At 54.0% G+C, this 22,323-nt stretch overlaps 1 protein-coding gene across 1 annotated transcript in view; it reads right to left on the bottom strand.

Annotated features, from left to right (window-relative positions):
• Positions 1-933: 933 nt before the first annotated feature.
• IGSF9B (immunoglobulin superfamily member 9B) overlaps positions 934-22,323 on the bottom strand; it is a 53,936-nt gene continuing 32,546 nt past the window's right edge. The window contains exons 13-20 of the mRNA XM_067310186.1: positions 19,054-19,229; positions 18,027-18,253; positions 17,769-17,853; positions 15,858-16,019; positions 14,989-15,034; positions 11,932-13,569; positions 1,831-1,952; positions 934-1,157 (exon numbers count right to left, since the gene is read on the bottom strand). Of these exons, the coding sequence (XP_067166287.1) occupies positions 934-1,157; positions 1,831-1,952; positions 11,932-13,569; positions 14,989-15,034; positions 15,858-16,019; positions 17,769-17,853; positions 18,027-18,253; positions 19,054-19,229 (2,680 nt within the window). The remainder of the gene's footprint in view (positions 1,158-1,830; positions 1,953-11,931; positions 13,570-14,988; positions 15,035-15,857; positions 16,020-17,768; positions 17,854-18,026; positions 18,254-19,053; positions 19,230-22,323) is intronic.

Genomic DNA, 22,323 nt, shown 5'->3' with positions numbered 1-22,323 from the left:
TCGCATTACTACACAGCACTGAAGAACACTTGCTAGTAATACATGGAGCGTCACCAGGAGTTAATCAAAACCACTCTCATCAAAAGTGACAAATTATACTTTGGGGGAAAACACCCTTGGATTAAAACAGACCCATACCTGCATATTTGCAAAGTGTTCAGTATGCGTTAACGAGGTTCAAATGCATAAGCACCAACAAACTGTGATTTCTCACATCTCAGGTGGATTTGAAGGTTTGGGGAACTTTTTGTTTTTCCTTTCAGAGATAGATAAGGAAAGATGTCACTGATATTTTTGTTGCTGTTATCTTCACATAAAAGGAGGCTGGGAAAAGGGAGGCAAGGAGATTTTCACAATTACAGCTTTCACGGGATTATTTGGTAACATTTTATCAAAACCAGATCCGCGGGATTATCAGTTCCCGTCTGGCTTGTTAGTTGCTTGTGAATTAATTACACCCTGTGCTATTTAATTTATTCCAGTGATTCAGGGCCAGCTGTTCAATTCCACAATTTCTATCTAAACGCACGCTGCAGAAAGCAATGTCAAAATCTCCATCTACGCCTTTTAAGTCTAGAGATAATTTCTGAAACCGAGGTCTAGCATCTCGCTTCCCTCCCCGGGCTCACGCCACCGGAGCCGTAACGGAGAAAAGCGGATGCAAGGAGCGCCGCATCCCCGCCGCCGCGGTGCCCACCCTCCCCGGCGCGCGAGGGGCCGAGACGCCCCTTCCCGAGGAGCCCCCCGGCTCGTCCCTGCCGCCAATCGCCGTAAAGCTGCCGGGCTCGGTGGAAGTAGCCCCGGCGAGGCCGGCCACCCGGCCGCGGAGCGACAGCCACAACCCAGCCGTCCCCCCTCCCGCGGCGCGCGTGGGCCGCGGGCTCTCGGCTCCCTCCTCCCCCTCCTTTTTAACCTTCTGGGGCGGGCGCTAGGCTAAAGCAAAGTGGCGTGCCCGCCGGAGTCGTCGTGGTCCACGCTGTTGAGAATCGCTGTCTGGTCTTCAGGGAGCTGCCGGTGACAGAGGTCATCTTTGAGCGCCGAGAGGCGGGCGAAGGGGTCCTGACGAGGGTGTCTCTTCTTCTTGCGGAGGCAGACAGCTTCGTCAGGCCACAGTACCTGAGAGCTGGGAAGTTGCTGAACCTGGGAGGCAGAACCATCTGGGGAGGAGAAGGGAAGGAGAGAAGGGAGATGGACGAGGCCCGGCATCCTTCTGCAGCGCCGGGAGCAGACGCAGTACTTCGCGCACCGTAAAATAGAAATTAAGTCAAGCCTGGCCCTGAACCAAGCACATTCAACCTCACGGGAGCACCCCAAGCCTTGCTGCTTGGCGGAGGCTTGAGCAGGGAGGAGAGTTTTTGGAAGGACTAAGCAGAGAGGGTGTTTGCAAGGGAGGAAGCGGAAAGTCACTTCGAGCGTAGGGGAGAGTGGCGGAAGAGTCAGGAGACGGACCTGACAGCACAAGAAGCATGTTGGGAATCAGGAAAGAAAATCAGCAGTCAAAAAAATAATAAAATCAGTAGAGATAGGTGGTGGACAGATGTTAAAGTGGGAAAGGGGTGGTTTCGTTCAAAGGCAAGGGCAGAGCACAGGCGGGAGGAAGCGTAGACAGGTCACGGCAGCGCACCCCAGCTACGCAGGGCTCGGCAAGGGGAGTCAGCCCCTTTGGGACGCTGGTGACAAAACCAGGCGCAGGCTGTGAGCTCAGAGACCCCCCCGAGACGGAGCCAGCGAGGTCCTGCACTAGCTCTGCCCCCAGGAGAGAGGAACGGGGAACGTCCATGCCCACATGGACAGGGAACTAGTTGGGGACCTCAGGGTCCTCGCACTCACTGGATTGTTTTCTGGATTTCGAGGAGCCCTTGGATGACTTTTTGGGCTTCTTTATCCGCTGGTATTTCAGAGCTTCGAGCCTCTCAGGTGCAGCAGCGTCCCGGGACGGAGATGGACGTTTTCTAGAAAGGAAAAGCAGACACGTGCCATCAGTGGCTCTCGGCCACGCTCGGGTCTGAAGACGTCTCTCAGGGCAAGGGTCAGCCAACCCCAACCAGCTCTGCCATGGAAAAGGAAAAGGTGAGAAAGCCGGGGTCGAGGAGCACGGTCAGCCCGACGTGCCAGTGCAGAACGCAGCGCTGAAGGACGCGAAAGGCCGGGGCTTCGTGGGCTGCTGCGGCTGCCTGCCCCCTCCCGCACGCCCAGGATCCTCCGCCCCGGCGCACCGGGATGAGCGCAGCTGCCGGCTGCAGAGCGCGGCTCCAGCTGTTCCTGCAAACAAAATCCAACACCTGCTGGCGGCCGTGCCGGGGAGGAATCGCAAGAGCCATGCGAGAGCGCAACGGGCACCCCAGCTCATCCTCTCTGCAACCCCAACACCGTGAAATAACAAGAATGGGGCAGATCCTATGTCCGATAAGGCTTTTCTGGGAAGTCGTGGGAAACCCCCTTGGGATGGACAAAGAAGGCAAGACAGGCAGAAGCAGCACGACAGCCCCCAGGCTGGAGCTGTGCGCGCCCCGGTTCTGACGACACTGGCCCGACAAACACCACGGAGGCAGGGATCCTTCCTGCCCCCGCTCCCGTGGCGGGAAACAGGGGGCACACGACACACAGGGACACGAAGGGCACACGCCGACACAGCGGGGGCGGCCAAGTCCGAGATCCCTGCTACAAGCAGCAACAGAAATGCAACGCTACAGGAGCTTCCATTTCTTAACGCTTAGATGCTGGGGGCTGGGTTTTCTTGCCCTGTAGGATAGGACCTACCATGACTTCGAAATGAAAACATTGACGGGTTTTATTATGAGGGATAGGGAGGGCATTTGCAAAGGGATTTTTCCTGCAGGAGAATCAGTAGTTATAAATTGTTTCTCAGACTTATTCCCTGAGTAGCTCTTCTACAAGAATCTGCTCAAGGTTAAGTGGTTTCCTCTTTGCAAAGGTTTTTTTACTCTGTTATCCTCCATCGTACCAGTTTTTTCTGTCCAAGGATGGGAAAGCTATGACTGCCGTAGGGAGCAGGGCAGCAGAGGAAGGCATTTTCCTAGGGAGAGAAGTTGGTCCAGCTCTCACCTACATCCTATCAACCCCCTCTTGCTGCTTTCCCATTTATTCCCCCTTCCCATTTTACTTTCATGTCTCTCCAAGTTGCACAAATATGTAACCCCACAGAGGCAGAAGTCTGAGTAAAGACAGCTAAGGCCATCTATAATTACCTGCAAGCAATTTTAGTCTTCACAGAACAACCTGTATATGAGGTGCCCAGAGATGACATGGGAAACATCCAAACACCTTTCATGGTGACAAAGCCAATGCTTGAACCCAAGGCTCCAGAGAGGAAAGCCTGGAGATTTAAACCAATGTGCTTCCAACACAGTCTGTGCTTGCCCTCTCCTACCTCTCAAAAAAAGACGACACTTCCCGTCTCACAACTCAGTCACTGGAGGTCAGCAGCCAAACCTTCTCAAAACAGCTACGCAGTGGATATAACAGCAATCCCTGAATCTTCAGGCTTTTGTGGTTCTGGGAGGGTTCAAATGCCAGCCCATCCCCTCCCCCTGCTCGTAGTCCGTGGGATCAAAGGCTCGTCCTCGAGCACCTCCCGAGGCAGCATGGGGCTGACCACGCTTCGAGAGCTACCGCCAGCGGAAAGCAGGGCAACGCTCTTCCCCAGGCGGCAGTTTTCAGGCTAGCTACCAGCAAGAATCGTGTAAATGGCATGTCCCACTTCTCAGCTCAAACGCATACAGAATTAGAGACAGACTGAATAGGAACAGGAATTGAGCCCATGTCTTCCGGACTGAACATTAATCAGAAACTGTCTTCTGAACAGGCTCATTTCTATCCGAACACAAGGCGTTATTCTTCTGTTCACATTTCATTGCACTTCGGGTTATTCAGTAACAGTCCAAGAGCTGTTTAACAGCAAATAACCATGATGGACTCAAAAAAGAGAGGCATGATGAAAAGAACTGAATTCAAAATGGTGAGAAATCCATGTTACAAGTCTGCTGCAAGTACAAAAGTGAAGCATTTTCATCTTCCCTCATTTAGAAACCATTGCAGACAAGAAAGAAAATAAATGGCCATCGGAAAGATGACTGTGACAAGGATACCAGCTATTCCACTGCCCACTGAAACAGAAACTACCAAAGGGCCAGAACTTTGAGCTGTATCTGTGAATGGAAGGTGTCAGCAAGAGCAGGAAACAGGAAACTGCCCTGACAAACCGAAAGGCTGCAAAACAGAGCCCTCTTCAACTCAGAGTTGGTCTAATCCAGACACTAGTGCCTGCAAGAGCCATGATCTGTGTGAAGCACGGGACCCTGCACACCACATGCCCTTCACAGGCCAGCCAGGATGGACAAGTCAAGGACTTGACTGACATGAGACGGACTGACAGGAGATGGCATTGGTGCATTCAAATTCCTGCTTTGTCACCTTGTCCATAAATAAGCTATGACCCATTTGACATTAAAGAAACACTGCATTGTTCCTGGCAGGAGCAGCCCAGACCAGGAGAGTACGGGCAGCTTGAACTCACGGCCTCGGCGCATCCAGGAATGGAGAACAAGCCCAGCTCTACCTTTGGTCAGTTTGGAGACTCTCATTCCACTTCGCTTTGGTTGCAGGTGCAGCCTCTGCACCACCAAATATATGCAGAAGGTTCCAGGCTTTCCTCTGCGAGTCTCTCTGCGTACCATTAAATATCATCACTGAGAGCACAGCTTGAGAGCAACACTTCCAATCCGAGATCCCAAGTGGCTGCTAGAGGAGCAGATACTTAAGCTAGAGTGGTACAAGTGAAGGGCTCCCAAGGGTTTTCCCCCTTAGGGAGTAGAGGGGGTTGTTTTTGAAGATGTGTCTGATTACTAAGCTTCTCAGTTCTGCTATCAGCACTGGAGTACAAGAAAAGTGCAGCATAATTTGATTAAGCAGCTGGGGCACAGCAGATGCAATGGAAGCCCAAAGAGTGGGGTATAAAAAGCCCCTTTCATGTTTCCCATCAAAACAGACATCAAGGCATGGATGTTCCTGGAGATCCTCTGTTCCAGCTCCCAGCCGTGCAGCGCGTCAGCAGAAGATGAAGCACCTCATTAGATAAGCCGGTAGTCCTGCTGGCTGGATCCTAGGGAGAATTTTTCCTTGTAGGAAAGACTAGATGTGTAAGCCAGCAGTTACTGTGCTTAAACATCTCTTTCCCAAGCCCCGATCTGCCAGGTACAAACAGCCTCTAGCGAGATCGGTGGCCTCGGAGGCTCCGGGCGATAGCTCCATCGTGGCACTGCCCCCTCTGCACCGTGGACCGGCACCGACACCGACAGCCACCTCCCTGCACCCCAGCACACAACAGCTCACAAAGCCGCCCCACAGCAGCAAGTTCAATTCTATGCTTGTAGCTATTTTGTCCATTTTATATCCAGCAAACACATATTTGTAGTCCCAGTCCATAGCCCGTAGAGCTTGTGTTTGCCGAGTCCCGGACCCCAAAGAGCTCAGCAAGCGTTCTGCAGTCCTGCCCCATCAGCGTCTGCCCATGCCCCACGGCCCCAGGCAACTTTGCTCATACTATTAAATCTTGACTTGTAAAAAGCTCTTGCTATTTCCATTCTTTTTTCTTCTAAGATGATGCTACTAACTGTGGCATGTTGACAAAATTAAACAGATTTACGCGAGGGATTATGAGGAAATTGCCTGAAGCTCATTTCTACTAGTTCTCTGTAATTGGACTTGTATTTATACACACAAATATAAACACTGAGCGCACTAAACCCATGTATCACTATAAATACTGTCTGACCTCTGGCAAGGAAGAGATACAGCGGAGGACGAAATGATGCTACTCACCAGCCAAGTTTTATCTGTTCTACCCACCCTTTATTTCTTTAAAGGACTCCAATTCTTTCAAATTAATTTTCATTTTAAGCCCAGCCAAAAGCCTCTTCCGGCCCCCAGAGTTAACATATTGGGCAACTGCCCATGCTTGAGAAATATCTTCAACACCAACAGATGAGAGGTTCAGGGATGCGGATGAACTTGTTCTAGAGCCTTCAGCATAGCACCAAGCAAAGGAGTTTGAAGAAAAGTGCAGGTACCTTTCTGACATGAGCCTTTTGCAAGCCTCTACAAAACATCCAGTAAATAAGTTTTCCTTGGGTCTTCAGAGGACAACCCTTCTCAATGAGCAAGAGTCTGAACTACACGGACAGAAAGTTACTGAAAAGAGCACAACGGCACTGGGGGGACCTCATAGAGCGGCAGGGCCAGAGATGGGAAGGGAGGGACCTAGGGCAGAAGAGAGAGTTAGGCCAGCTGTGTGCCTTGCAGCTCCTCTCCTCGGCCGAGCTGCAACAAGCATCTCCCATATTCATGATGGTGAAGGACTAAAGGACCGGCTCCGCCAGACCAACCCAACAGATGCATCTCAGTTACTCCTCTTCAAATTTCTTTCCAGGCACAAAGTGAAGGACGAAAGGGAGAAGGCCCATGGAAGCATCGCTACCCCTCTTCCCCACAAAAGGGGAACCCACTGAAAGACTGGGCCACAAGATTCAAGGGCACAAAATAGACATTTCACCTCGCGGAGGGAGGTCTCTTCAACGCCACGTTCCCTGTCTCCTTCTCTCCTTGAGTCGAGGCAGCAAAATCCAGGAATTGCTTACAGATCCAAGCACCTGCTTGGACACCTCCAGAGGCCCCAGAGTCCCAGCCAGGCTCCTTGAACCCCTCATCCTCCTCAGACGAACAGGTCAATTCACCTACACGAGGCTCTTTCTCAATCTCAAGTCCTGCGCCCGCTACAGAGGCACCGATGATGCCATGAGGCATTTCCCGAGGGCAGGAATTCCCCCTCAGCCCTGAGGCAGAGCTGGCTGCTGCCTCCATCCCAGCGGGTGCTGCCAGTACACAACCGGGAATCGCTCGAGATCCTTCGGCGCCAAAGGTGTTAGAGAAACACAGCGGTCACTGCCCCTTCCCCCAGAGCACAGCGCTGCCGCCGAGGCACCGTGGCCGCAATGAGAGGAAGGAGCTGGTAACAGCGGGGAGCACAACCCTTCTACAGGTCTGCAGACAACACAACTCATCTGCACAACGGACTTCACCATGCTGACAGGAGAGGGACAGGGAGGAGAGAGGGTGAGGGAAAGAGGGCTGGAGTAGAGAGAAGGGGGGAATACAGTCACAGGGAAGGGCAGGGGGGGAAGAGAGGAAGATAAATGAAAAACAGGAGTGAGAAAATATATAAGTAAATCAAAAAGACTGAAAAGAAACAAAAAGTAATAATCCAAGAAAAACGCACTCAGACAAGAGGACTCACAACTTCTCCAAGCGGGAGGAGGCGTGAAACACATGCAGAGGATCAGCACATGGACAGTCTTTAAAGGGGAACCTGTTTGCTTTCAAGCTGGGAGCGAGGGGTGCTCCTCCTCCCGCACGCGTGGAGCGGACGGCCCTTTGTCACTCGCACTACGCCGTGTCCAAGCCTGCGCGCTCCGGCCATCGGCAGCGCTGCCCCGGCAAGGGCGAGCCGGGGCGGCCGGCTCGGGGCAGCCTGCGATGCCGAGGGGTGCAGGTGCTTGTTGCCTCGTCTGTGGTTTTTGGGTTTCCCCCTTGCAAGGGGACGACAACGCCCTCCTCCCTGTCTGGAGATGCATAACGGCCCACTGCATCCCATTGGAAAGAAAGGGAAAACTGCTAGTACTAATTTGGTAATTGCATAATTTATTCCTGCTTTTCAAAAAAAGCCACCCGCTCTCCACCCGGCGAAAGCTGCTGCGCGACAGCCTGCCCACTCCTGGCACCTGGACATGCCAATGATCACAGCGTGAAGAGAGCCCCCCGTGCAGGTTACACCTCCGCGCTCCCTCCTGCTGCTGCTCTCGGCAGCTCTGCTGCAGCTGCCACAAAGCTCCGGAACTGCCTTTCCCTCTCCTCCTCTCAGCTTTTATTACTGCAGTATAGAAATCTGGCTGGTCTGCTATAAAAACCCTGTGCTCTGCATCTACTGACAATTTTATGACCCCCAAATCATAAAGAAATTATTTGGCTGGGCTCTTTATGTGATGCCTCACTTATTAGAGCAAGATTTATTCTCTTCATGGCTTCCCTTTTTGGGATAATGACTCTGCAAATGCTGCCTGCAAGTCCAACCCCATGCAGCGTCACAGGATTCCCCGGCAGCGTCTTGGAGCAGGACGCACCGCTGCTCTGCAGCAAACGTCCTGCTGGGCAATACCATTCTGCCCCTTCCTCTCCTGCTCCTAATGCCATCAGCTGATGGCTCCCATCACCAGAGACAGGAGCAAGCTAGTATCCATGCAAGAACATATCCAAGGCCTGCTCAGAGACAGTGCCGAACTCCGATGCAAGCTCGTACTGACCTATGCTGTGCTAAAGCGATACTTCCCTCAGCTCTGGAGCCTTTCCAGAGCAGGAAGCACCATGGGAAAAGGAGAAAGACAACAATCAAGGCCTTGCTGATGGTTTCCCCACTTCATGGGAAGTCTGACACAGCCCAGCTGGTTTCCACAGGGCTCGGCACTAGCTTTGCTCCTTAGGGGACCTCCTGCTCTGGGCCTGGCATAGGAAAACAGAGGAAGAAGATGGCTCAAGAGATCAAACTGACCAGGTATCGTCAGCAGTTTCTCCCAAGAGGATGGCAGGAAGGACAGCGCCCCAGGACGTGGTCCCCCAACGGATCATATGTCCCAAACCTGCTCCCCTCGCTGTGCCCCCTGTCGCTCTCACCTGACCCAACTCTCAACCTCACACTGACCCACCGCCTTCCTCCCCTCATCCTCTTCTGCTCTCCCCACCCTAGGACAATCCTCCAGGTGAGCTGGAGGAATTTTACTGTTGGGAATATCTACCTGATTTCACCGGGCAACTCGTCTCCCTCTCGCAGGGCGCTCTTCCAGTTCTACGAGGCTTCTCAGGCTGTTAGGGCAGTACCAGCTAGGACCTTGAGTCTTCTCATCCACAGCAGCAAGTGCAAGTTTTTAGAAGACCAGTCCCAACAAGCCCTGGGCATTGCCAGGCCCCCAAAACAGTCACATCTGCAATACCGCATATCTTTTCACAACCAGTCTGCCTGACAGCCACATGGGTCGGAGTTCCTGCTCCCTGGGGTTGGGAATGACTAAGATCTTGCCTGGTTTTAGCAATCATAGTGAGAGGGGAAAGAGAAAGTTCCTTGCTTATAAGGCCTAGAAACAAAGTCCTAGTTACTCCATTCCAGTTCCAGGGATGCCTGTGGCCACCTAGGAAACTGTCCTCACCAAGAGAGACCCCGAGAGATGTTTCCTTGGGAGAGTTTTTCAAGACAGCTGTTTAATTACAGTTGGGTCAGAAGAGGTCTTACAGGATTTCTCCGAGGAGTATCTCGAAGAGGGAGGGCTTTTATTGCAACTACACTCGCCATAGCTTACAGCAAAGATAAAACACCTTACCAGTGGTCTCAAACTGTAGTTACGCTACTGCAAACCATAGAATTCCATCTTGAAAAAAGACTTCTCCCATTTTTTATAATCTAAAAATACTGGGAAAAAGAAAATAAATCCAACTACTGATGGCAATAAAAGTCTCCATTTCCTGAAACAGAGTTGGAGACTTATTTTGGAGCCCTAGTCCAAAAGCACCATTTGCAGCTGGTTAAAACCTGAGAATGGCTATTTTACCTTGCTCAACGTGCGTGGCTATCAACTCCTCCTTGCTTAGGTCAGCTGGGAGACCCCAAAATATTTCTCTCAACAAAAACATTTCCCTAATACATTTCCCCTCGAGCTTCACAAGCTCTGCCAGGATTGAGGGTGCAACACACTGTGATCCTCCAAGGAAGGAAGGAAGCGCAGTCACAGCGAGATGAGAGCTACCTGCCTGAGCTCGTGGTGCCCAGCAGACCCATGGCGGAGATGAGCGACGTACCCGAAGCCCAGCCACATCATGCCAGCACACTGCGCACAGGAGCGACAGGACACAAGCAGCCAGAGCTCCCGTGCCCATCTCACCCCCAAAGACACGGGTGCTACCACCAGTCTCTCCAGCCACACTGCCTTCCCAAAGGGACACGGATAGTGACGTACTGCTGAGAGGGGAAACCCAAAAGCCACAGAGACTATGTGTACAAAGGTGTACCCTAGCGTTTTACAAATCCTTATTCCCCTTTAAAGGAAGAGATGGTATTGGAAAAGCCCCTTCCATGTCCCCTCTCATGCCCCACTCCCAGCCACCCTCCGCAGCGCCCACACCATCCTTTCGGACATGGATCACCCTTACCTATTGAGCTGAGGAGAAGCTTGTCTCGACAACACTGCCCAGATAGCTGAGATTAATCAAAAACAAAGCAGTTATCAACACCCGCAAGGAGCCGAGCTCCGCAACACATCAGCACGTCAAAAACTCCAAAGGAAAAGGAGGGAAAGAAACCAAAACACAAACGAAACAAATCTGGAGAAGAAAGGGGGAAAGAAACAGAAAAGAAAGGAAAAGAAATAATAGTAATCAACAAAGCAAATGAATACACTGCATAAAAGCACAGACAACAGTGCTCTAACACAGACTGGTCCTGTGACTGTCCTGCACCTGGAACTCATCAGGGTGCCCTGCTCAGAGACCGGCTGGAGACGTGAATCCACATCCATGTGCACGTTTAGAGAGATAGGCGTCTGTGCTGTCAAAAGCCACACAGAATTCGTCTCGGGCTCGTCCAGGTCCTCTCCCTCCCCCATCCTCGGCCGTGAGCCCTCCTTGGTCCCACGCACCCCGCAGCCAGCAGTGCCGAAGGGCTCCAGGGATTTCTAAGGCCTTAACGCTTCCAGGTACCAGAGAGAGGGAGTGAAATGCGGAGGGCGCTGCGGGGTGAAACGCCTGCCTCCCGCCCCCACCGCGCCTCTTCTCCGTCGGCCTCCGACCGCGCCGGCCCCCCGGCTCGCAGCCGGCCCCGCGCTGGGCAGCGGCACGCCGCCGGCAGGTGAACGCCTTGACTCCTCTCCTCCACAAGCTGCGGGGTTAAACCCCGCTACACAACAAGCCAAAATGAAGCAAGACGAAAGGATGGAACGGAAGCACGGCTACAGGATCTAAGGTGCTGCGAAAGAGACGGAGGAGAAGAAGGAATACAAAGAGAGAGAAAGAGAGAGAGAAAGAGAAAGACGCTTTGCCTGGAGCAACCCTGGTACCTGGAAAACCAGCCGCTACAGTCTAGTGCAGCCACATCCCTCTTTAGGGCAGGATCTGAGCGTGCCGGCAGCTTCCTGATCTCCGCTGGGGTTTTTTTTCCTCTCTTTACATGCTGCTGGTGTGGCTAAGTCCTTGATCTCTCTCCCTGCCCGCGTCCTGGGGCTGCAGCATCCCTTTTGCAGATGGGGCGGCAAGGTGACTTTTATAGCTGCTTCTGTCATGCATTAAAGCTTTCTAGACTCCGCGGGAAGAAGGAACAGAAGGAAGACAAGGAGGCACAACGGCCCTAACGTTCGAAGAAAGCCAAGAGCCAGCAACTAGAAGAGGAAACAACTGCCAGTAACACCAGGACACTTACCTACGCAAGCACAGGGGCCGGGCCCAGCACCTAGGTCTTTGCCAGCCTAGTAGACGGCCCGCATCCCGAGTTACCGAGACTCCCAGCGACTGGTCGGGGAAGAGGAACGGTCCGAGTAATGCGCCGTGAACACGAGGAAGGTCGTCTGCCTACGTAACCTGCTCGGGCAGCGACGCCCCCAGCGAGGGCCATGCAACCTGTACCCGCGGCACGAGCCTCTTCCGAGCCGCGTCCTAGCAAAGCCCGCGGGACGCCATCTCCAAAAGGGATGCTGCAGCATATCCAGACAAACCCTATGAGTTCGGTTGATGATGGTGGGGGAGGGAGTTGGAGGGAGAAGGTGAGGCAGGGTGGGGGAAGCCAGGAGGGGGCCGGGGGGACTACGGGTTGCCCACACTTACCCCGAAGTGGCTACCGTTGTCGGTGTAGGCTCCGGTCTGAGAATCTCCTCGCTAGCCCTCCTCGGAGAGGGAATTTCTCCAAAAACATCCATGGTGTCCACGGGCATGGAGGAGCCCTGGGAGCCAGAATAGCCAGTGGCCAGAGAGGTGAAGGCCGTGGTGGGTTGGTAGCTGGGGCTCTCTCCCCGGCTGCTCGGAGCAGGGGATCCCGTCGACGGCGTGGACTTGCGGGAGAAGCTGACCGCCGCGGGGGGCTGCAGGGTGATCTCCGACATCTCGGCCTGCTGGATGAGGCCCGGCCGTGGCCGGGCACGGGCGGTCAGCTCCGGGGAGCTGTTGCGGGAGCTGAGGGGGCTTTGGGTCAGAGGAGAAAGCCTCGAAGGTTGTAGCACCACCTGATGTAAACTGGGCTCAGCCCTCCTGACTTGCCGAGGGCTGGGCCGAGGTCTGGGTTGGGGCTCATACCACCTGGTGTCCAGGCTGAATGTGCTTGTGCCGCTGTGGCCGACTGACTCGGACGGTTCATGGTAAGGCAACACGGGTATGCCCATACCTTGACTGGTATGTCTTAGCTGCCCTTGACTCCCCATAGGTTGCATAGGTTTGTCCTGCCATTTGGTGGTGGTGGGCACAGAGGGTTGGCTCCTGCCGGGTGACTTGCCAGTCCAACTCTTTGGTGCCTCCAGGGGCAGGATGCCCGGGTAGGACGCGGGGACCTGGAGGGAGGACGGGGGCGGCCCCCGAGGAAGACAGCCCGTGGGCTGGGTGCACTCGGCCACGTCGCACTGCTGGAGCGGCTGGGGGAACACCACGGGGGACGCCTCCAGGCCGCCGAAGGGGAACTCGGCCCTGCCCCAGGGCTCGGGGGACCGGCCCCCCGTGGGGGTCTGGGCGAGGGGCAGCGTGCTGTTGGAAGCGTTCTCCCCGTTCTCCTCGGGGATGGTGGCGTGTCCGAAGGGCCCCTCGGGGTGCAGAGGCGGGGAGGACATGACAGAGCTCAGCGGGCTGACTTCCGGCATGTAGAAGGGCGGCGGGTCCACCTCCCCGGGGCTGCTGCTGCTGAGGTAACCGTAAAACTGGCCGTGGTGGAAAGCCCGGGGGGCTGGCGGTCGGGCCTGGCCGGTGGCCTGCAGGTGGCTCTCGAGGGCACCGGTGCCCTCCAGCGCCCGGTGGAACCGGGGACTGTATGCTGGTGGCTGAAGGTAGGACTCCTGGCTGGAAGAGAGGGGGGTGAGCTGGGATTTGAGGGCCGTGACAGAGGCGGGGACGATGGGGTCGTCATTCTCCTCGTCCGACTGCCGGAATTCGGGGTACATGTCCGTCTCCTCCACGAACGGGAAGCCCTCGATCCGGCGCGTCTTCAGAGAGGGCTCCATCTCCGCCGGGTCCATCACGAAGCGGCCGTCCGGCCCGCGGCTGATGAGTTCGATGGGGGTCGTGGCCTCGGCTTCGGCCTCGGCCTTGGAGACGCTGTACTTCTTGCTGCTAATGGCCCTCTTGGTCTTCTTGTAAAGGGACAGTTCCTTCTCCTTGCTGGGGCTCAGCATCCGCTTGGCCTGCGGGCCTTGGTCGTCGGAGGACTCCGAGGGGGGACGGAGCGTGCGGATGCTCTCGGGACTCACCTTGCCGGAAGACAACCTGGACCACAGAGAAAAACCAAGAAAGGGGATGGTCACAGGGAGGGGACAAAAGCTATTCTTGCCCAGAAGAACTACTGGATCAAAGTCCAGCGGGATCCAGAAAACAACGCGTTATCAGCTCTCAAAAGAGGAACTGCTGGAAGAAATTAGTGTGGGGACTATTAAGATGGCAGAACCTTCCCAGCAGGCTGGGAAAAGCAAGTGGGAGAGGAGTCAGAAGCACTGCACATCTCCTCTGACTTCTCCAGGCCTCAGCAGAGCAGAGCTCAACATACCTCCACATCCCTCTAAGGCAGGCGGTTCACTCCAGTGCCTTGCAATGAGCTTCACGGCCCCAGCAGGACAAAAGAAAGATCCAGAGCTCACTTCCAATTCCTTTAAGCTTTCTATGTTCACCTGAGGTATCCAGGCCTGGGAAAGCCCCCGAGAGGAGGGACTCTCTGATTTCTAGGGCTTCAGAGGAACATCAGGAAAACATTCCCTCCTGCAGAATTCTGCATCTCCCTTAGAGACGCTGACAGATAATTTGAAACCAACGTTTTCCCCATCCTGAACACTCAAACGTAAGGCTGAGAGCCTGAAAAGGGAGAAAAGAGGCAGGGGGAGAGAGTATCAAAATAGTCCACTCATCCCTATTTAGAAAGCCTCGGACAAACAGGATTGAAGGGCAAAACGTAGCAGATCCAACAGAGATGATGTGGGCATGGTCATTTCAGTGCAGTGGAAGAACTGGAAAAAAGCAGGATTAAAAGCCACCAGCACTGGGACATTTTACAAAGGTCCAGGAGCCAAAGCTTGAGGTGTTCAGATCTCTCATTCTTGTACTCAGATCAGGAAGATGTTCCCGCTGTTTAGCGGTTCTCTCTGGACAACACACTTAAGCAGTTTTGATGGGATCTATAAGAAGTTGTGGCTAGTACAGAACCATAACCCATAACCTTTAGGTACATGTGGGAAGAGGCTTGAGTCGGGGACTCTTCATCGGAAAAGAAAAAAAGGCATTTAAGATGATCTCAGTTTCCCAAGAGAAAACAGAGCAAAGAGAATGATTCAGAACTACAACAAACTTGCATAAAGGACTGCTTGCAGCAGGCTAACCGTTCTCCTAAGAAGCAACATAGCTTGTGTAATTTAGTTTGACCTCTCCTCAAGTCCAGCTCTGGACAATGTGTACAACTCCACAGGGTTGACTCTTAGTTTAAACTTTTTGGTTTTTGTCCCTGCTGCCTTCTGCTCCAAAGCCTGTTTGTCTCTTGCAAATTATTTGTTCCCAGAAGTCTAGGGAACAGTGAAAACAAATCAGAAGCAATAAAACAAGGTCAGATATTTCCATTTGACCTTAACAACTGCAGAAAGAGGCACATCCAAACTACTTGATGAACCACAACTTGGCGCCACATCTAAGACAAATACTTACGGGGACTCCAAACTCTTCCTGCAGTGGGTTATCGAGAGAGGAGGGTCTGGAAAAGAATAAAAAGGGGAAAGAAGAGAGAACGCTAAGGAGGCGCAACAAGACAGAGACAGACAAACTTAACATCAAAACACAAAAGAAGACACTCAACAAGAGGCCAAGTTTTCATTGCTCCAGTGCTTTAATGGTTGTGGACAACAAACAGCTCCAGTCACAGTTTCCTATTAATCCTGCTGTCACAATCTCACATGCTAGAGGTGAAAAAAGTCAATTCCCCTGCCCTCGCCAGCTCCCCAGCCACGTGAACTTGTCACAGTTCTCCCTACTGGGCACTCCTGCGAGGCTGGTTCCAGTCCCAGTTTTATTTAACTGGAGCAGTGGGGTCTCCTTGCAGGGGTCTTCTAGTCTAGTGCAGCAGGTCAGACACTACATGGTCCACATAAAACCAGTGCTCTGAGCAGTTGCTCCCGCAGACCCTCAGAAGGAAGCGACTTGCATGCCAAGGTCTGGGGGACCTTGGGGAGGTAAGCCGTCTGCATAAAGTTTTACTCCCTCTCTGGCCAAGAGCGAGATCGCCCCAGCCCTAAAACCCCCAGGACTAGGAGTTATCACCATGTAAGAGAGCTCCCTTGGAAATCCCAGGCTAGAGTTTCTCTGTTGCCTCTTCACCCACCCTTCCTCTCCCACTCCCGAACACGGACGCTTTCAGTCACAGCTGAAGGATGAAGTTAGGGCTTCACCTGAAGACGTGCATGGATGGAAGAAGAGACAGACAGGGAAGAACATTACCACCACAATGCAATTCGGGACGAGGGGAGAGAAAAAAGGAGGAGATGGAAAGGACATGGAAAACACACCACCCACATGCTCACCTTTCTTGCGCTTGAGTTTCCGTTTGCGTTGCTTGTTGACGAAGCAGGCAGCGAGTGTGCTGAAGAGGATGGCAGCAGCCAGGAAGCAGATGGTGGCAACGATGCCAGCCAGCACCGGGCGGGCTAAACCTTCTTCCGTCAGGTCAGGCGGAGGGAATATGTCTGGATAAAAAAAAGCCAGGTGTTACACACACACACACGCACCCCCGCCTGCTGCTTTCCCCTCAGGTCCCCACCACAGTTCAGTGGGCAAAACTGTCTCAATGCAAGACAGCTCACTCGTTGCTGGTATTGGGAATGATAACCTTGAAGTAAAAGACCCTGCTTCAGACCCAGCCCATGGGGAGAGGCCAGTCTACGTTGCTGCAGACCAACAACAAGTGATTTAGCGACCTCCCACAAGACAAACCTTTTGTCTCGATTGATACCTAGGGAAGAAGTGCCCACAGCACACAGAGGCATGGTTGCTGCTGGCAGTCTACAGGTCCAACAACCCACCACGGCTCAGGCTGCAGTCCCAGAAGGTATTTTCCCCTGCGTGTCTCAGTGCAACACATTTTAGCTCTTCAGTGACAATTGGACTGAAACCAGCACCCAGGCCTCCGAATCCTCACTACACCACCTCACTGACCATGAGCAGATCCGAACCGCCAACAGGCCTTAGCTACAGCTATTTGCAGATGCAAGAGCAGTCTTTGAGGCCAGTCTAACTCACATGAGCAGAACTGCCCCCACCACCCATTTGCACGCTGGGGTCAGCAAGCATTCACCTGACACGGGCACTAGCCTTCAGCCACAGGCAGCAGCAGCTGATGCAGGACAAGGATGCACACAAGCCCCATGGGTGCTGCCTCTGCGTACGAGTACTGTTAAATCCCATCAGAAAAATTGTGCAAGAGGAACTGGGCTTTCAGAAGGCAGGCAAGCACGCAGCCTGCAGCAGGCAGTTTCCGCACCGCACCAGCGCCACTTGGGGGCAGAGAGAGACTGCTTTTTTCCTGCGCACAGCAGAGCTGGGTGGCTCCGCAGCTTCTCCCGAAGCGCCGGTATAAATAGGGTTCACCGCATCCTCATTTCCCTTCTCTTCCCGCAGACCTTGCCTTCCCATGGCAGTCACGTGCCCTGGCCTGCCCGTTGCTCAAGGAGCGCTCCTCTGAGCCGGATCGGGAGCAGAGTCCTTGCGCGTGCTGCAGTGTGTTGCAGTCCTATTGCAAAGCTCCAGCACTTTCCCGCGGACTCTGCACTGCAGTGCTACGTTTCCCTCCCTGCACCTTTCATCTCCATTTCTAGGCTGTGCAGTCTCCGGCTCAGAGCATTGTTCTCGGCGCATCCAGCAGAGCCGAGATGTGCTGCGCCTCTCTGCTTCGGCGTGTGCCCCTGAACACACTGTGCTCTACAGGGAAGGACTAAATTGGGCTATCTGTCCTCGCCTGCTCCAAGTGCCGCTGCTCTGCAGGGCCCTGGCTGCTTGTGTCTGGAGATGGGAGGGGAGCAGTTTGACCTGGACTTCCCACAACACCTCCCGAGTCCCCCGTAGGAAAATGGGGGCCGGGCACCTGACCGCCACTACACCTCACGTACCACCAACACTGTTTTCCAGCACGGAGTCCAAGACTAAGACTTTCCGTGACAGGAGAAACAGCAATTTGACCTGTGGCACTGTTCAACCTTTACCTAGCAAATTCAGCTAACTGTAACAGTGCAGAGATCAGTAGCTGCTCACAGCCCAAGCACACAGCTGGACGCTCAGGCAGAGGTACAAAACCAGTGCTCACATCATTGCTATCCGAAGTTCGTGAGTACTGACACATGCTCTAGTCAGACCAGCGCTAGATCTGGAACGCAAAGGCAGCAGAGATGCTCCCACGGCTGCCAGGGGCAAGGAGGAAGAGGAAGAGAGCCACCGCTTACCTGTACTGGACACGCCAGCAATGTTACTGGGTTCGCTGATAAGATCCTGCATGACTGCTAGGACCCGGAACTCATACCAGGTGTCCTGAAAGAGCAAGCATGCCTGTCAGATCCTGTCGCCACCACCTCCCCGCCAAGCGCCTCCACCGAGCTAACCCAGCTCACAAAGCCAGCCCTGAAAGCCGCTCCAGGGCTGCAGGACAGACGGCGCGATGCCGAGCCACCGTAGGAGCTGCGAGGTGGGCAGCCGCTGCTCACCTGGGACAAGTCCTTGGCAAAAAACTCGTTCTCGGTCCCTGGGATGCCGTCATCCAAGATCTCCCACCTCTCCCCGACGCGGAACTCCATGATGTAGCGGTCGATGGGAAAGCTGTGGTTAGCGGGAGGAAGCCACGACAAGAGGACGCCTTGCTGTGTCCGGTTGGCTGTTAGGCACCTCGGTGGGGTAACCAACACCAGAGGCTCTGGAGTTGTTACAGGGAATGCTAGAGAAGACGGGACAGAGACACCATTGAGGTGGGCCTAAGAAGAGAGTGGAGGATGCCATCCCTCCTTAGATCTGTAGCTGCACACTTATGCCCCAACTCGCACTTCAGCACAACAGCTCTTTGCGACCCCATGCAGTCTCCAGCAAGGTTCGTGGGCAAATCCTCACAAAAGGAGCATGCTAGGAACCTTTCAGAGCTCTCCCACAAGACCTGGCATTGGCCCACTCAGACCAGCACTGTAGCGGCAGTTCCTACCCCCCAGGAGTTTCGGACATTTCCCAGGCATGTGCTCTCTTACTTTCCAAAAAGGGGGAAATAAAAATGTAATGATGCTAAGAAAAAGGGGACAGTGTTAGAAAACCTCCTCCTTCCTCTGACCTACTTCTGAGACAGCCCCAGGGCAGGCACCCAGTACAAGGCCTTCTCGTGATGGCTCCTGTTCTGAGTTGCACATGAGTGATCTTGCGCTCTATTAATAACTCCTGACCCAAGTTTCACTTAAGGAAGAGCTGAAAAGTGACTGGTATCACGGCACAGCTCACCTGGGCTGCCTCTTGGGACAAGCCTTCTGTACTATAATGCATGCAAGGTCCACAAGCTTCATCCAAGACACTCCACAAACTATCCCCCATGGGGCCAGCAACGACTGCTGCTGCATTGCCATCTCCATCCGCAGCAGAAGGGGCACATGGGCCAAGGCCACACGGCCATGCCTCTTCTCACCACCCAGCCTCCCTGCTCCTCAGCTCTGCGGCCCTCCTGAACCCTTTCCCCCTCCTCCCGTTGACCCAGCCTACCTAGAGTGTTCACAGTGACCACCTCACTGAAGGAGCTGGTGCCCAGCTTGTTTTGAGCCAAGACACTGAACTGGTATGCGGTCTCCGGTTCTAAGGTATCCACCACTAGCCAGCTGGAACCAGCTGGTACAGGAAGAGACAGCCAGTCATGGGGTCCAAACTGTGCTCTCTTCACCCTGCCAAGAGAGATGGGAACGTCCCCTCAGGGAAGGTGCCTTTGACAGCAAGGACAAAGAGTCAAAGTTAACTTCTCAAGCAATAATGGAACTTTCCTGATAGATGGCTTGATCTCATACCAGCAATGTGCATGGACATGGTGCTGACGCTCGCCACCCAACAGCTGGCACCGTGACCGGCTCAGGGGAGGCGCAAACAAGGACTGCTGGGCAGGGAGCAAGTCCCCGCAGCGCCGCTCTACGCCAGGTGCCCGTGTTTTGGCTCCTACTGACACCGCTGCCAGGCCTCCCCTCAACCTCAACACATGCACCCTTAGAGCAGTCACGGACAAAACCAGTGCCAGCAGGCCAGCTCTAAGGGCTATTTCTGTCAGACCCCCAAAAAAAGAGTGCAAGTTTGCTTATTTTTACTCCTGTGAGGGCTGCAAAGGTGACAGCTGAAGTGGGAGATGAAACCTTTTCTCGATTGTACCTCAGCAGTAGGATCAAGCTCCCAAGTCAGAGCCAAGTTTTCCCTTAACCGTATCCATGCATGTGCAATCCCACAGGAGACAGTTAACTGAATCACCATTTTAGCCATATTTGCAAAAGCCAGGTGGCTCCCCATGAAGCCAACCGTGCAACTCAGGGTTTGAGCTAGTCTACAGTCATATTCCCCACAGCCCCACTCAGATGCAGGAAAGTAGGGAAAGCCTTTCAGCAAGGGCCTAACCCACAAACCCAGGGTGAACATAGTGCCCGGAGACATCCCACTGCGATCCCAGCACGCACGACTGCGCATCTGCTTCCTCATGTCGTAACCACACAGGGAACAGCACCATGGGGAAAGACCCCCATGTCTCAAAGCAGCGTCACTGCGCTGCAATGATATTGCAAATATCGGTCAACTCCCTGCTCATATTAGATACTCTAGGGAATCCCAGTCCTCAGCTGCAGTCTTCAGCGGCATTCATAGAGGATTTTGGAAGGATCGCTGCAGAAGGTTTATTCTGCATAGATATGAAGGCATATCTATAGCCACGAGTATTCTTCCAGGTAAATCCACCACGTAGGAAGTACGAGATGGAGAAAAGATAAATAATGCCGCTGTTACGGGAGCAAAAGGTGAGGCAGTAAAAGCAGCAGCAAGCTATGAAAACAAGCAAGTTGGAACTGAGCCATGCACGTGCAGAGTGGCTTGACCAAACCGAGCTGTGGAGATGGCTGCGGGCAGGAAGGCTTCGTATTCAACACAGCTCCCGGCTAGGACTACAGCTCCCAGGCTCCCCTGCCACGGCAGCGGTCGCTGGGAGGACGCCGCAGACGCTGCTCCCCAAGCGAAGCGTCTCGCCTGGCGCAGGCTCCCCTGCGGCGTTTAACCCCGCTGCCTTCGCGGCCCCATCTCCCGACCGCTGCCTCGGGGCTCTACGCTGTCGGGCTCAGCAAGGCAGCTAAGCAACGGGAATGGCCCGATGCTGCGGAGAGCGGACAAACGCAACGCTTATCACCGTCACGCGTGTGACGCAGCTCTTCCCCAGGGAGAGCGCACGCACGCTGACGGGATGCTCCGGCTGCCCTTCCCGGGGTTTGTTCGCCCTGGGGACGGGACCTGCTTTGCAGCACTGCCGCCAACCGGAGAAGCGCATGGACTCCACGGGAGCTGAAGAAATGTTCTGGCTGAGCATCCTGTAACCACAGCAGGGAGGAAAATACACGACCTTCAGCTGGCCAGATTTCCAGGCAGCATTAGCTGACGTCGAAAGAGCTGAGGCTGGCACGAGCAAGAGGACACCAGCCAAGCGAACAGCAGCTCTGCTCTTACCCTTTGCACTCCAGTTCACCCAGCACCACATCCCTCCCGGCCTCCCTATTGCCGTGTCTGGCTCCCAGGCTAGCCAGTCCTATGGGCCAGTACGAGCCCGTGGGGCTGACGCCCTAAGGTCAGGACAAGATGGGACTCACCTTCCTTCTCCCAGATCCCCACAGCACCTTGAAAATTGCCTATTGTCAGGCTGACAGACACCTCCCTCTCCATCCTCCCCCCATCCCCATCGCTGGCTGGCCTCTCATTTTGTTATGAATCTGGAAAAAACGGGAGTGGGAAGAAATGAGACCCTGACAGCGGGGGGGGGGGGGGGGGGTGTCACCAAGGGAGCAAGGCAGAGCAGCAGCAGCAGCTGACATCTCCTTCCAAGGTGAGACACATCTCAACAGCAAGGAGGCTTAATGCCTCCTTCCCAAGGACACGTTCATCGGAGGCAGCTGTGCAAGCTCTGCACTGCTCTGCCTGTTCCCTTGCTCACTCAGGGCATGCTCTCTCCCTCATTCTTCTCTTCTGCTCTCTCAATTTCTTCTTCTTTCCTTCTCCTGTCCTTTGTCTCCCGACACAATTACCCAGCCCCCACTCGGCAAGCACCGAGCCCAGTCTCTGTCTGAAGCAGAGCAGAATTCATTATGGGCAGCATGCATCCAATCTCCACTCTATCAGCAGACTCCATCTGGGCAAATTAAGAACGGAAGGAAAGAAAGAGAGCAAGAAGAGAGCCCGAAGAAGTGGGGGAGGATGTAAGGCTCGGCCTGAGAAAGGAAAGTCACCATCCCCTTCGCATTTCAAAGTGTGGCTCTTCTGAAGGGAAAGAGAAGACAGCAAGTGCAGAGCCCAGAGAAAACCCTGGACTTGCTACACCAATGTTTCAGCCCTCCCAAATGTGCTGTTTGCTTTGGAGGGGTACTAAGGGGCAAACTACCACAACAGCAAAGGGACTAAAGCCTCACGAGTCTCTCAGACCCAGACCGTCAGCCTCAGCGGCTGGTCGTAAACTCCAGGAGGTTTAACAACCTCCAGGGAGCCGCCGAGTAGGAAGGAGTCATTTCTACTTAGTCACACTTCTTTAGGATGTGCTTTACACACTGCATTTTCCACCCTCTCCTTGGCTGCTAAGCTTCATAAACAGTTTATCTTGAAATTGAGTGCCAGAGGCAAAGCTACATGAATGCAAAGTGTCTCCCTTGTGCGAAAAGCAGCGTAAGATTTGCCGGGGCAGACAGATGTAGTGGCTAGCACTAAAGGGGAAGGCGACCTGGGAGACTGCACACCTACGCAGCGCAAACACGC

Source organism: Apteryx mantelli, chromosome 23 (genome assembly GCF_036417845.1).
Source record: "Apteryx mantelli isolate bAptMan1 chromosome 23, bAptMan1.hap1, whole genome shotgun sequence".
NCBI classification, from domain to species: domain Eukaryota; kingdom Metazoa; phylum Chordata; class Aves; order Apterygiformes; family Apterygidae; genus Apteryx; species Apteryx mantelli.
This window is presented reverse-complemented; position numbering and strand designations above follow the sequence as displayed.